This window comes from Panthera leo, chromosome A2, assembly GCF_018350215.1.
Source record: "Panthera leo isolate Ple1 chromosome A2, P.leo_Ple1_pat1.1, whole genome shotgun sequence".
Taxonomy (NCBI): Eukaryota; Metazoa; Chordata; class Mammalia; order Carnivora; family Felidae; genus Panthera; species Panthera leo.
The window spans coordinates 29,825,493-29,840,449 of NC_056680.1; the positions used below are offsets into that span (position 1 = coordinate 29,825,493).

Genomic DNA, 14,957 nt, shown 5'->3' on the forward strand with positions numbered 1-14,957 from the left:
CCAAGTAGCTGCTTCTTTCTCCTTTACATTTTAAATACCACTTTGGAATTGGAAACTTAGCAAGGACTAACCTTTTGGTCACAATCAGCTCAATCTAAGGAAACTGGAAAGTCTGTCATTTCTTAAAAATTCAGAACCTGCTGGCTGGGGTTGGGGTAGCAGGGTGAAATAACATTATATATCCTGGAAGTTGCTTGATGCAAGGAAGCGAGCTCTCCTGCTGACCAGATGTTCCAAGTGATAAAATGCACTTCAAATGTGAAAATGACTTACACTCTGGCAAACAGATCTATTGGAGATACCAGCTTAATAAATAAGGTCATCCCACATCACGTGACTTAAAGGAACTTTACGGCCACTCCAACTCCAGCCAAGAATCACTTCCAAGTGACTGGCATTCTTATTAGCACGTGCCTTAGAAATTGACTTAACAAACAGATACCACACATTCATCTGTAGCTTAATCCGCAAATGTTAGAGAATATTTCTGAAACTAGCACACTGGTATAGATGGAAGGAATTTGTGAAGTTTTCTTTTACATGATCAATGGAGGGGGGAAAATGTGTATTTTTTTTTTTTTTTTTTTTTTTTTTTTTTTTACCTCTTGGCCCATTTCCATGCTGCAAAGTTTTGTTGATTGAGCTTTGGCATCAACCATAACATTAAACATGGTGCATATTGACTGTGGGACTCGAAAATCTGTTGATCGACTGGTTTTTTGCAGCTTAACTTCAAATGCAATCCTGGTTCTATTAAAACAAAGTAGGAAAAGACCAATTCAGCATTCGTGGCGGCAGGTGGAGGAGACATTTTCTGAGAGGTCAGTGAAAAAGAAAATTGAAGGCTGTAATCAGTTTCAATCGACAATGACTTCACATGTGTTCTTTTAAAAATGACTTTCCCAACTAAGGAAGGCCTATTCACGGAGACAGCCACGTAAACCCTTCCTTTCTCGGCAGAACACGGAACACCTGTAGCTCAGGGTATTTCTGTCTATAGTTTACATGCTATGGAGAACCCTAATTGCAGGAGAATGAATGAATGAACAAAAACCCAATTATAGCATTATAGCATATGTAACTTCTCTCACATTGGCAACTGCCTACCTTGAATCACTTCATTAAAAAAACAAAAAACAAAAAAGCAGCTTCTAATCTTCAAAATCTCATGGTGGGGGAAAAATCTTAAATGACATTTGGTGTTTTTTTTTTTCTTTTGGTTTTGAAAGAGACTGAAGTAAAAAAAAAATCCAATTATTATATGGCTTTAAGGACTAAAAAAATAAGATAGGTAACTTTGGGGAGGAAAGTTCAATTAGAAGGAGTGATATCAGGGGACTTCCAGTATATTTGTTTGCAATGTCTATTATTCTGCAGTATGAGTATATATTTTTTACAAGTGAAAATGGCATAATATACTTACCAATTCAATAATTGTGTAATGGTAAAAGCTTAGAGTGACATAATTTTGACATAGGTCAAATTCTGATCCCAGCAATGTGCTTACTGCTCACAGGAAAAACCTAGTCTGCCGTGGCCAGCTGGTAATACAGGTGTGAGATTTAATCCTTGGTATCAGCATTGTAAAGGGGACCAGTTATATTGTAAAAGGTTTTAGAGAAGTGGGTCACATCATCACACGTCTTGAAAGAAAAGCGCCTGGCTAGTAAGTGGTTTTATTAAAGCTCCTTTCGTCCAATGTGTCTTTTCAGTATTGTTCACGGTCAGGTTCTGGAGATCATGCAGCCACCAGGAAAGCATTGCTTTAGGAGGTATTTGTAGCAGTTTTCTAACAGTGCATAGGAGGACCACACAGCTAGTTAGCTCGGGAAAGGATGCCAGCTTGCTAACACACCCTGAGTGCATGCAGGGAAGCCAAGTATAATTTCTAAGGTTGGAAGCCTAGTTCTTAAGAAAAAAAAACTTAAAAAAAAAAAACCTTAAAACACTCCTATATATTATATGATCATGTTAAAGATAAATGTATCTTGGCTCCTAAAGGCTCGGTGCACTGAAGTAGCTTTCTAATCATGATGATCATTTTAAGCTACGCTGAAAATACATCCTTTTCTGGTTTTGTGAAAAGGATGTCTGATGGGGACTGAGCTGGACAGGTCCCTGTGCTGATCTGAGGCCTGCATGCCAGTTCCGGCCCAATTTGAGAAGGGGAAGTGCTAAATCGCTCCCTTACAAGGAAGTCACCGGCTTCTGTTTCCACAGGAGAACTGTGCACGGCCCTGGGAGGGTGGGGCTGTGCAAAGGGGGAAGCCAGAGGCAAAGTTAATGTGACTTACGGGGCTCCATAGAGCAACGTGCCAGGGACGGTGCAGTCACTGAATCTATGTGATTCTCCTTGAGGGCAGGGTTAGGGGGCAATGTGTTGGTGAAATACGGTATCTGATATAGACTACACTGCAGGCTCTGTCACGCCCATCGAATGAATGATTTAAACTTCTTAGAAACTTGGAAATGAAGAGCGCCTGATTGAAACTTTTGGATGTCGCATATTTGCATCTATGAAATCATGTCCTTATGTTGATGTCCTTCTAGAACGAGGGCCATCGATTCTGTCCCAAAGAGGAAAGAAAGCCAAAGATCTAGGCTCTACTCATGTAGATTCTATGTCTTCAAATATCCAAGGACTTTTTCGTATTTTACCCTCTGCATCTGGAGGTTGGGGGGTGATATTTGCACTTACATTTGCAGTTGTCTGCTTTTGTCTGGGGCCTTAGTTGGAAGGGACATCCAGAAATTTAAGCATCCATCGCCAATGTGCAGGTGCAGTTGACTAACTTTTGTTAACGAAAGGTTACTTCACAGCTATGTACCAAACATGATGCTGGGACCCGGAGGGCCAGGAGCTCAGAGAGAATCAGATAGACTCCCTGCCTGTGAGTGCTCCACACTCCTTGGGGTGGCTGTTCCCCAGAGATTTGCAGTAAGGGTTAAGATGGAGTCACTGTCTATCTTTCACATCCACATATCTTCCTGTGGTCTCCCTACCCTACTCCAAAGACTGGCTTCTCAGAAGGGTGCGCACATCTTTCTGTACAATCGTGTGCACAGACCGGACGTGGGTAAGTGTTCATTCTAATGTGCCGTAGCCCTGAGTACAGATCAGGAGAGAATTTTTCACCACAGGGGAACTGCCCCACAAGAAGGTTTTGGCGGAATGCTTTGGCCACACGAAAGGAGTTGCTCTTCCTAAAACCGATAGAGGCCATGTAGGAAATGGCAGAATTTGAAATTCTCAGGAAACATTTTGACCTTGGGTTTGAACAGTAGGTCTGCCTTTGGTTCTAAGAGTGCAAAGACAAGAATAAAACACAAAATATGGGGTCGCCAGGACTGTACGCTTCCAGAAGTGCCATCAAACACCTGCCCAGACTCCCCACAGCATGTGGCTCCTTTTCTCATTCTTGCTGAGATGCTCACGTGCCTAGGACCGTGCTGTTCTTTTGCCCTTGTGGTTCCCAGTTTTGATGCTATTACTTCTCTTTTCTTCCTCTAAGATATAAAACTCAGATCACTCCCAGACAAACCCAGCCCCCGTCACCCACAACTGATCCATCAGCCAAACGACACAACATCTGGGGATCTGGAGTGGCCTAGGCTGCTTGTGGTCTCTCCTTTTTGTTTTGAATAGAGGAAGAATAATGGAACAATTATGAACTGGAAAAGGAACTTGGATGTGTGTCTGGGGACAGACAGGGTGATGATAACGATGTTAAACCAGAGGAATTTCATCTCTGTGTCTGATACACAGATATAGATACTCCAGGAGGGACGGGCTGTGGTGTCTTATTCTTTGATGGTATGCCAAGAATGTAGCACGGTGCCTGGCAGATAGGAGGAGCTAAACAATTTTTGCTGAATGGATGCATATTGTTCTCGTTTTCTTCTCTTCACTTTCTCAGAACATTCTACCTGGGAGCTTCAAGTGCCGCATGCTCACCTCAATCCTATATGCTGCAGCGACAAAACAGGCAATTTGTAGGAAATCAAAATGGCCCCTGATGGATATCTAGTTAGATTTGGGGCAGGACAACTAAGAGTTGGCACACAGGAAGTGCTCAGTTCGTGTATATAGACCGAATGATGTCGCTGAGGTCTTGCTCACGTTTCTTAAAAGGCATTCGATTCCCACTACCTGAACTGGATATGGCGGCTCCAGAATGACGTGTACTTCTCTTTATTTCATCTAGTTGTCCCCTTCCACATACACTTGTACCTTTAACAAATATTTATTAAGTAAATACTTTGTGTCAGATGCCGCTAGATACCAGGGATACAGAGCAGAATAAGAACACACATGCATCCTTCCCTCAGGGAGCTAAGTGAAGAAACTGGCTGCCATATTGTGTTGGGTTTGGGACAGATGTGGGGCGGGTGAACAGGAGCTAGACTTGGGTGGCCACCACTCTGGCTGACTTTGACAAGCAATCGCCTTCTCCCCTCAAAAATCCAAATTGCGGCCAATCGAATGAGTGGCCGCCTACCATTCCCTGAGTCAGAGGATAGTGGAGAGGGCATGCAGAGCCTGTCCAGCCACTAGACTTACCTTTTGACACAAGATTCAATCATGTCACTTGCCATCAGCTTCAGCCGTTGTTCTAGGTGCTTTCCAAACTCTTCTTCGGGCCAGTGCAAGTCCCGAATGAAGGTCTGAAGGGCATCAAGTTTCCAGAACAGATCTTCTGAAGTGCCTGATCCATTACTGGCAGGATAAAAATTAGAAAACAACAGTCACCCACTGGCCTTGGGTTCTGGAAAAGCTGACACAAAGACGACTAGGCGCTAGAAGGCTTAAGGCAAACAGTGGCTTCAACATACAAAACGACGCATGTTGGCGGTGGAGGTGGGGGCAATCTCCACCGGCAGATTTTGAGTTTTACCATACATGACTTAGTCTGCTTTGTTCGGCCAATCATTCCAGACCAGTGAGAAGTCTGAGGAAAGGTGTTGCCCCACCATGACCAGGAGAACGGTGTATGGTAAAAATCAGCCTTCTTTTAATAACCACATTAACACATGTGATGATTTAGATGAAGGCCACGAACCAGAGGGAGAAGTAAGTCTCAACAGATAATAACTACATGGCAACATGCAGTTATTAAAATTCAGGGTTTCATGCATTTCCCCAGCTCCCCTCCAGAGCGGAGGTCTCTTGGAGATTGCACAAGACTTTCAGTTTTAAAAGGACAGTGCTAACAAAGTGGTGAGCGAGGACCTGCTTTCTCTTTTGAAGAGCTGGAAAGAAACTGGGGTGACTCAAATCAAGACGAGTACACCTGGATACCTTGAGTCCAAGATTCTTGTTCAGTTTGGTTATTATTCCAATTATCATCGACCAGCCTGTTGCATAGACAGCCCCAGGATGAGGTGAGGTGTTGTGGGGGGAGGGGGCGATGAGCGGACACGGGATATTGGCAAAGCTTTAGGGCTCAAGACCTGAGCTCTTTTACCGTTGCACCACCTTACCCAGTCTCCTGTACAGATGGAGAAATTGGTCTTGATTCCTTTCTGTACAATGACGTGTAAGAAACTTTTACCTGGGGCATCCACGGAAAGCCTGTGTATGGGAAATGCTCCACCTCTCACCCTCTTGCCCTTCTCTGGCTGGCTTTCTCTTTGGTAACAGTCCCGTTTGGAGCTCTGAGGGGTGGCCACCCACCCCCCCTTCCTCGCATACCACTAATGCTAACACGGTAATTTATAAAATGTCCAACACACCATGCATTACCACTTGTTCTGACATCGTCTATAGAAACAGATGAGAGTGGGTGTTTCTATTGTGACAGATGCCAGCTGCATTGAATTAATGCTTCAGAGAGAAATATAGCTAGTGCATAAACGCATACACAGCTACTGTGGGGTGGGGAGGGGGCAAACTCCCAACATGCCAAGAGGGAGCCTATGGCCTGGACCAACAGGGTAATGTTTCCAAGGACAGACCAGTCTGAGGTCAGTATGTAGATGTATCTGACACGAAGGAGCAGGTAACATGGAAACACGTCCTTAAAATGAAAGGTGGCAAAGGAGGAAACCGGAATTATGAAAAGATATAGAATCAGGCATTTCCTGGTGAGCGATTGAGGATCTACGCCTTCTACTCAGATACTGCCGTAAGCACTGTTCAAAAGTGGGGGAATGCATTGTTTCTCCGTGAAAGTTCAGCCTTCCCCCTGCCCCATCCTATGCTTGGGAAAAAGAAACCCCAACTTGGTCTAGTCTAAACCCCGTTTTGGAACTGCATGGTTGTATGTTTTAAATCATTAAGTACATATGAATGCAATAATTGGTATTTATTACAACAACATTTTGACACCCATCTGGTTTCAGAGTTTCAAAAAATTCTTCTGGGTTTTTTTTTTTTCTTTGAAGAGCTTATTATTAAGTTTTGACATGAGGAAAAGAATATTTTCTTTTTATTTTTAAGATAAACTGTTAATGTTAAGGCAATAGCACCAAGATTATTTTGATTGCTGAGCAGTTACCAAAATGTGTTCCCACTCATGCCTTAATTAATTGAATGGAGACCATTATCTGCTTTATTACAATGTCTTGATTCATATCTTTTCAGAAACAATGCCACGGAGCATGCACAAAAGAAGGTAAGAAAAGCTTTCAGATATTTATGTTTTAATTTTTAACAGATACTACCTAATCTAACTTTTGATAGAGTCATCTTAGCATGAATATGATTTACTTTTTGTAGAAGATTTTTTTTTTCAGGTATAAATTTTTGGAGGTCTTAGTTCATCGTTAAAAGAGAATCAGACACATTGACCATATGATTGCATTGTGAACTTGTGAACGAACATAGGTTTTTAAAAATGTTAGGCAACTCTGAAGCAGCCAAGTAGAGCGGTCATTGAACATCCAGTTTCTACCTGGATTATTGCAAAAATAAAAATGCTGAGGGCCATCTTGATAAATGTGATTTCGACATTTCAAAACATCACTGCCAGTTTCAGATCATTTTTTATTCCTTTGATACTAACACTTCCCTTTGAAAATGTGCCAATTTATTCTTTCAAGAAAAAGCTTATCTGGCCTATAATTAGCTGTGGTCTAAGAAAAGGATCAAAGGACGGTATAGAATCACTAAACTCTATTTCACTTATTAAATCATGCACATGGTTTTAATTTCTCTGAGATAGAATTTAGGGGTGTTGGATCTTCTTCTTGCAAAGGGAAAAAAAAGAGAGCCACTTGCCAAGCTAGAAGTGGCTGCATAACCTTGACCCTCTGAGCTGCTGCCTTTAAAGGGGTGGCTAGGCCTCCAAAAAAAAAAAAAAAGACAAAAACAAAAACAACAACAACAAACCCCATGCATTCCTGGCATTTGTATGGATGAATGTAAAGAATGGTCCTATCCTCAGACCACAGATGATACAGCTACCAAAAAATTTAATTATCTGTTTTTCGACTCTTGCATTCTCAAATTTAGATAGCTTCTTGCTACCTAGATCCCAATGCTCCATATTGTATTTTGACCTTGGAAAGTATCTTTACATAACATATACATTACTAAGGCTTGATCCATTCAGAAGTTTTCATTTAGCCCTGAACATACTGTTACTATATCCTGCCATTTGCTGACACCCGAAATATGCTTTTCGGTTTAAACAGACTCTAGGAATTTTTTATTTAAAGAAAACCCCAGCTTTTAGGTAAGTGTGCTTCCCTCTTAGATTTGGATCAGGCCAGAGAGGACTGGCCAGCCCATCAGAGAGGTTTCTTGGACTATTTTTGAACGGATAACTCCCAAAGTCACGGCACTCTAATTTAAAAAAGAAAAACAACAACAACAACAACAACAAAAAACATGGGCAGAATCTTTTTGCAAAAGAATTCAGGAAGTTAAACGTAGCCCTCAAGCGTTCAGTGGGCGTAAGACAAATTGTTAGTGCTGTATATATAGCAAACGTCTTACAAACACGCTGTGTGCCAGAAATAAACAATATTGTCTCCGTATGATCAGCAAAATATGTCTAATTATCCATCTCCATCTCTGTTATATAGGATGTATAGAAATAAACAATACATATCCATGCCAAGATCACTTAAATTTAAATTAGATCTAATGTGAACTGAATACACACTCAGCATCATATATAGCAGCCATCCATGACGGTGCCGAAAAAGTAGGCATTTGTGGGATGCCTAGAGGGATGTTAACTGGTAGATTTGGTACTTTGGGAAGGTTCACATTGGGTAGGTTCACATTGGGTAGGTTACTGGTTAAACTCCTGTGGAAGAAACAGACAGAAAGAAAAAAATACCATCACAGTGACAATGCAGATGCGGCAGAAGCACATGACAGTTGTAAATAAATTGGCCAAGTTCACAGCAAGACAACAGGGGAAACGCAGGCCACACACTTCAGAAGACAGCTCACGGATGGGGCGTTGTGGCACAGCTCAGTAGTCAGAGAGAAATGACAAAAGTTAATGGGAAAAAGTAACTACAGAGTGACTTAAAAGTGTGAAAGCTCACAGACACCTATACACAATGATCACATTATAGAAATGCCTTTGTGAGGGGGCTCTGGTTCCCAAATGCACTGCCGTGAGAGTCCAGAACTTGTCTGATACTAAAAACATGAAGTGCATGGAATACTTGGCATTGGTGGGGTGGGGGCTGCCGGGGAAGTGACTGAGACCGATACAAATGGTGGCGTACTTTCCTTTTCTTACTTTTATTCGTAAATTATTTTTGAGGGAGGCACATTTCTCAAGTCAGATATTAGATCCAAGGCAGAATGGGAAATTGACCCACTTGAATGCAGACTTCCCAACTGTTACTTCTGAAGACAGGTATATGTGACATGGGGTGTCCTAGTTGAAAGCAAAGATGAAGGGATTGTACCAAGAAGAAGGATTAGCTTTGAGTCACTGTACAAAACACTTAAAGAAACTTGCTCTCCCAAACTAAGTCCAATTAAAATGGAGAAATGTTTACACACCTAAAAAGACACCTAGGAAAAGAAAGTTCACCTCTAGTTCTAAATTCTTGGACCATAAGTAGATTTGAAACGTGGCCTCATGGGGCACCTGGGTGGCTCAGTTGGTTGAGCGTCTGACTCTTGATTCAGCTCAGGTCACGATCCCAAGGTCATGGGATTGAGCCCCACAGCGTGCTCCATGCTGAGCATGAAGCTGCTTGAGATTCTCTCTCTCTGCCCCTCTCCCCCACTCACTTTTTGTCTCTCTAAAACTAAAAAGAAAAATGTGGCCTCGTGTTAGAGCGGTCACACTTGGAAGTGAGATAAAAACTGGAAGAAAGAATGCAGGGGTTTGGGGGGGCACTGGGGATGTTCTGTTTCTTTGTGTGATTATTAGGGGCATGTTCAGTGTGTGAAAGTTCACAGAGCAGCGTGTTTTTCTGCAAACTGTTAAAATTAATGGAGAGTTAAAAACGTGACCTTGCATCAGCTTCTTGTTTTTTGAACGGAGATTGATCAACTGACATGATGAAGGAGAGACGGATGACCTTACGAATAAAGAGAGAAAATAAAACAAAACAAAATCCCCAACTCAAGTCAACCGTATCTCTGTGGAGGGACTGTGGCATTTACTGCTCTTCGAGCTGGCACCGTGTGCCTCTGTAGTGGCATTTTAAGGGTGTTCCATCCAGCCAAAGTCACTGGCACGGTAGAGCCCAGCCTAACTCTGCATCTGAGAGGAGCCTTCCTGTTTAAGTGGAGTTGACAGAACTTTGGCAGAGGAGTTGAGGGTTTCTTTTTGGATCTTGCAGAAGAGCAAGTTTTGCCAAAGCAGATCTGCCCTGGGCAAGCTGTGTTTGACTAACAGAACCCTTGCAAGGGCTGGGGCTGCCTGGGGGCAAGCCTCCTGATAAGTCAGAAGTCCTGGGCCCCACAGAGAGTCAGGAAATCTGCCTCCCTCTAGAAACAAGTTACTCTTTCACAATGGCAATCCCGATGGAAAAACCTAGAATGCAAAATATCAACCTAGCGTTCTTTTCCTTAAGGGAAACAGGTTTGTCTCACAGGTTCGTCCTCTGCACTTCACGTTTTGGGAAAGTAAACTCGCTTCTTTACTTGGAATGAAAGGGTGCTCTTCTAGGAATGGTCAAGAGAAGAGTAGCTAAATATGACTATTAGGTAGAAGGAACAGTGGAACTTCTTCCTCGATGCTTCTCTGTTTAACAGGAGAATCTGCCTCTGCAGTCAGTCCCTGGTGGCTCTCAGACTTAAACACTGCCATGTAACAAAACCGTTGGCGATTTCCATTAAGACATGTGTAAGCCTACATAAGCAAATGTGATCATTAGATGATACACACACTGAATAATGATCAAGGAATTAGGAGATCTTTAGAGATGGCAGCCTGGCAAGTTAAAATGTCAATTCTAAGCAAATTAAAAGTAGCTAGAAATGAATAACATACAGATGTATGCAAAAGCAACTTAATTTAAACATATTAGCGGATGGTGGGTACACAAATTAGAAATGAGCTTTGTTTTGCATATGAAAATTTGAAAAAAATACTTATATTAATCAAAGCATATTGTATTTGTAAAATATGACATTTTGGCTGGACTACTGCACTGGACTCGTAGAAACATTTCCTTCATGTGACATACTAGAATGCTCTACTTTTAAAAGACTGAAACATGCTTGATATTTCTGCATTCAGCAAAATAATATAGTGTCGTATTAATGTTACTAATATTTCACTTGGATATTAATAACTTGTATTAATAGTCAAAGAGGCAATTCCAAGCATAATATACATGAGAAAAGGGAGAATTTTCTAGTAGCACTCAGGTCAGATCAGGCTCCAGGAGCCACTGATGAGGATAACAAATTGCCCTTTAGTAACTACCTAAAAACAAGTCCATCACAGGCCTCTCTGTGAGAATCATAATGGGACATCTCTGGATACTATAAGAGGTGTGAATTGTAATCACAACAACTGATATATGTCAAAAATCAGACTCATTCTGGGGCATCTGTCTGGCTCAGTTGGATGAGTGTGCAACTCTTGATCTCAGGGTCATGGGTTTGAGCCCTGTGTTGGGTGCATTTACTAAAAAATAACCTTGAAAAAATTAGACTCATTCATTTTAGGGACTCTGCTAAAAAAAAAAAAAGGGTAGCTCCCATTCAGGTCAAAGGGACTGTCCCTGGATCACTGGATTAAAAAAATATCATCTGCTCTCTCTCTTTCACATGGATAAATGTCACAAATGTGCATGCCTCATTTCTATGGATGAACAACCAGAGGTAGAGACATCTCTTACTTCTGGAATAAATTCTAATCAAGACTGTGTCTCCATGTAGAGAGGATATGGTTGGGTCTTCTCTCAAAGACTTCTGGATGGGGTTAGACTTGAGATTCAGAATGCCTTCCACTTTATGAGCCATTTGTTGCATGAATCTACATAGTACATCTTGTCTTCTTTTGGTGCTCTGGACACTAAAACCTTTCTCCATGATTATCCTTAGGTCTAATCCCTGGCTTGGGGTGTGGGCACTCTTTGATACCTTCCTATAGTTTAGAATGATGTTTCCCAACCTTTTATTCATTATCACCACCAGGCCCCCAACTGCCTTCCCTGTGAGAATTTCATACCACCAATGTACTGTGTATCTGTTTATGAACTGTATGTAGACCTGTGCTTTACACATATACATAACAAGAGTAAAAATTTTTTTGCCCCTCTTCCCTGCCAAGAACCATTTTTTACCAGTCTGGGAGCTATGAAGCCCCTGTTTGAAAAGTATGACCTAGAGAATAAAGTTCTAAACTTCATGGGATTTTTAGAACCTCCCAATCAATTTTCCAACCTCATAGCTTGCTTCCTTCCTAATCCATGCTGGCCAAAATCAAACATTCACCGTTTCCACTTCCCCCATATTTCTGCATTTGCTTATGCTCTTTCCCAGCACTTACCCCTCTGGAAATATTACTCTCCAAGCCATTCCCTTTGTGACTCCTCAGTTGAGATTTGTTCCCCTCTATTCCATGCTTTCATCACACTTTGTTAAGCTACTTCTACATTGGTAAATATTTAAAGTCATTTTTCTTGTGTGTATGTTGCTCAGACCCAGCTAAATTGAGATCCCAGACCAGGGGATTATATCTTTCTCTCTTTCTCATCCCCACAGTTTCTCTATTGTATCCTTGTAATTTCTAGGCTGTATAGTTCCTTAATAAATGTCAGTCAATAAATATTTATTGAGCACCTATTGTGTCCCAGGCTCTGTTCTAGGTGCTAGGGAGGCGCTGGTGACCAAATGTGGATATGGGGTGAATATGGAAAATCACATTTTCCAGAATGCTTGAAAAAGTCTTGGGTATTCAAAGTCTTTGTTTTACAAAGGAGGATAGTGAGGCTCAGGAAAGTCATCTGACTTGCCCAAGGTTCAGTCTCCTCTCAGTCTAGTACTTTTGTATTTCATCCCAGGTCACCTACATGTCGCTAAAGTGCCTTTGGTCTGACAGTTCATTAAGATATTGATATCTTTGACAATCTGGAAAATGAGGTTATTTAAAAAACACCTTTCATATATACATCTCAGGCAGAGAGAGGTAGAGTGCATTCTGAGAAATGAGAAACCCAGATTTTTCAGTGTGCATATGTCAAAAATAGTGTCTAGAGCAACCATTCAGAGCCCTTTTAACCTGAAATGGGTAACCATGAAGTGTGGATTCCCTGTACCTGGAGGTGTTTAAGTGGAGATTGAGACATGATCTGTCAAGGAAAAGGTGGTGTGGAGTGGGTACATAGTAGTCCTGGGGAGCTTCAGATTACTTGCTTTCTAAGTTTGCTTCCATGCCAAAGGCCACAATGACTTGACTAACAAGGAGCCAACTCTGAAGAGCTGGTAGAAAGGCTGCCCAACTTCAGTGAGGGCCAAAAGCTCATATTCAGGGCTGCAGGGAGAGTTGGGGACAACCTTCCCAGCAATGGCCCTATGACCTTTCCTAATGGACACCCATGAGGGCGCTATGGGCTCTAGCTTGAGCCTATTCTTGACAGGCTGATGGCCTTCCTCTGTGGTTATAGAAATGGTACAACAACATTTTCCACAAATGCATTGAGATGCTGATCATGACGGTTATCTGGCTTAAGGGACACAGAGATGCAGCGACCCATTCTCCCTTGCAGAGATGGAAGGCCATCTTTCTAGAGAAAAGCGGCACTAGAACTTGGCCATGTTACTCTATCAAGTAGCTTCAGTTGTATCAAGCTCAAAGGATTATATTTCTGCTTTATTTTGCAGGTCTATATTTTGAAATAAGAAAATCTGAAGAAGAAAGAATACTTCTGTTTTTAGCAAACTCAATATATCGGTAGCATTTTCTTTTCAGAGTGCTGCTTTTCTTTAATAACTTGAATGCTAGTTTCTCTTGCAGTAAGCTTTACAATGCATTTCTCAGTCATTTTACTTATAATCAGGTGCCTGTAATCACAACTTTTGAAAAATGGAAGAACAGAGCTATTTGAATATAACAATTATTTGAGGGAAAGGCTGTGTGTATGTATTGTCTGTGTGTGTCTGTGTGTGTATGTGTGTGTGTGTGTGTGTGTGTGTGTGCGTCTGTGTTTGTGTGTAATGGAGAAACGAACACGTGGTAAGATTAGAGAAGGTTGTACAAACTGAATCTATTTACCTAAGTCAGTTTCTTGTTCTTGAGTACGCATAATAATAATAATAATAATAATAAACATTCCAAAAACAGCATTCTTTACTTGGGAAAAAAATACGAAAAGGAAAATGAATCTCTGCTTCTTCACTAGTGGTCAGATAAAAGTTTGTACTTTCTCGGGGCGCCTGGGTGGCTCAGTCGGTTAAGCGGCCGACTTCGGCCCAGGTCATGATCTCGCGGTCCGTGAGTTCGAGCCCCGCATCAGGCTCTGTGCTGACAGCTCAGAGCCTGGAGCCTGTTTCAGATTCTGTGTCTCCCTCTCTCTGACCCTCCCCCGTTCATGCTTTGTCTCTCTCTGTCTCAAAAATAAATAAACGTTAAAAAAAAAAAAGAGTTTGTACTTTCTCTTCACGTGATAGGAAGTATAGAGAGACTCATTGTTAGCACATAAAAGGAAGTCCCAAGGTCTTTTTACCCTTCATTTTGTGCCGGCCATTTCTGCAAATCTGTCATAGCAGCCACGTTCTGTTTACAAATCAGCTAATAAAATGTGTGTGGTTTCAAAGAATTGTAATTTCATGTATGTTTTAGTTGGCACTTCCAAATGTGTCCATATACTCCAAAAGGCATGTACTATTTACCACGAATTGAACAGACCACAATCACGGCCGCTAACCAAGAGCACAGTTTGACCCACAAAAAGCTACTTGAGAAGAGAAAAAAAAAACATCTACATAAAACATTCCCAAGCTATTATTCACAACTATTCATGCTTCCCTAATGGTCAGATCTTTAAATTACTGATCCAAGAGTTCAAATTTTATTCTTTTAATCATTCAAAAGAAATCCCCAACAAAACCCTCCCTAACACGTCCATTTGTGAAAGTCATTTTGATTCTACCTTTATTTCTGATGTTATCGAGAATATTTAATGCTGTAAGAGGAATAACAGATATCTGCTTGAAGAATTTAACAGATTATAAAATGACGTCAATGACATTCTCCCAGAGCTTCATGACAATTCTCAGATACCGGGTAGGGACATTTTAAAAAGTCAGTTTTATAGAGGAGAAGTTCAGAGAGTTTCAAAGTCTTGCCTTCTGGCTGGTAAGTGGAGGGCAAGGCCCTAACCCCAGGGCCCTTGAAGAAATAGTGACGGATACCAATCATTTCCTCCCATGTTTGGTAGTAACAGCATCCACATTTAAACCCAAGTAAGTACAAGCTATTTCAAGACCATTATTTCAAGCTATTTTGAAAATGTGAATATTACTCATTTGAACCTTTCCCTTTTCTCAGCTGTTCTCCACAGCACAAGTGGCTTGAATATAA

At 41.4% G+C, this 14,957-nt stretch overlaps 1 protein-coding gene across 15 annotated transcripts in view; it reads right to left on the reverse strand.

Annotated features, from left to right (window-relative positions):
- The window catches only part of CADPS (calcium dependent secretion activator), a 481,138-nt gene that overhangs the window by 78,970 nt on the left and 387,211 nt on the right, over positions 1–14,957 (reverse strand). For 10 of the 15 annotated variants that reach the window (XM_042929883.1, XM_042929885.1, XM_042929886.1 and 7 more), the window contains 2 exons: positions 4,562–4,717; positions 603–750 (listed from right to left, as the gene is read on the reverse strand). In XM_042929883.1, the coding sequence (XP_042785817.1) occupies positions 603–750; positions 4,562–4,717 (304 nt within the window). Of the gene's footprint in view, positions 1–602; positions 751–4,561; positions 4,718–8,108; positions 8,256–14,957 lie in introns of all 15 variants that reach the window. The other 5 variants (XM_042929879.1, XM_042929878.1, XM_042929880.1 and 2 more) reach the window with 2 other exon arrangements.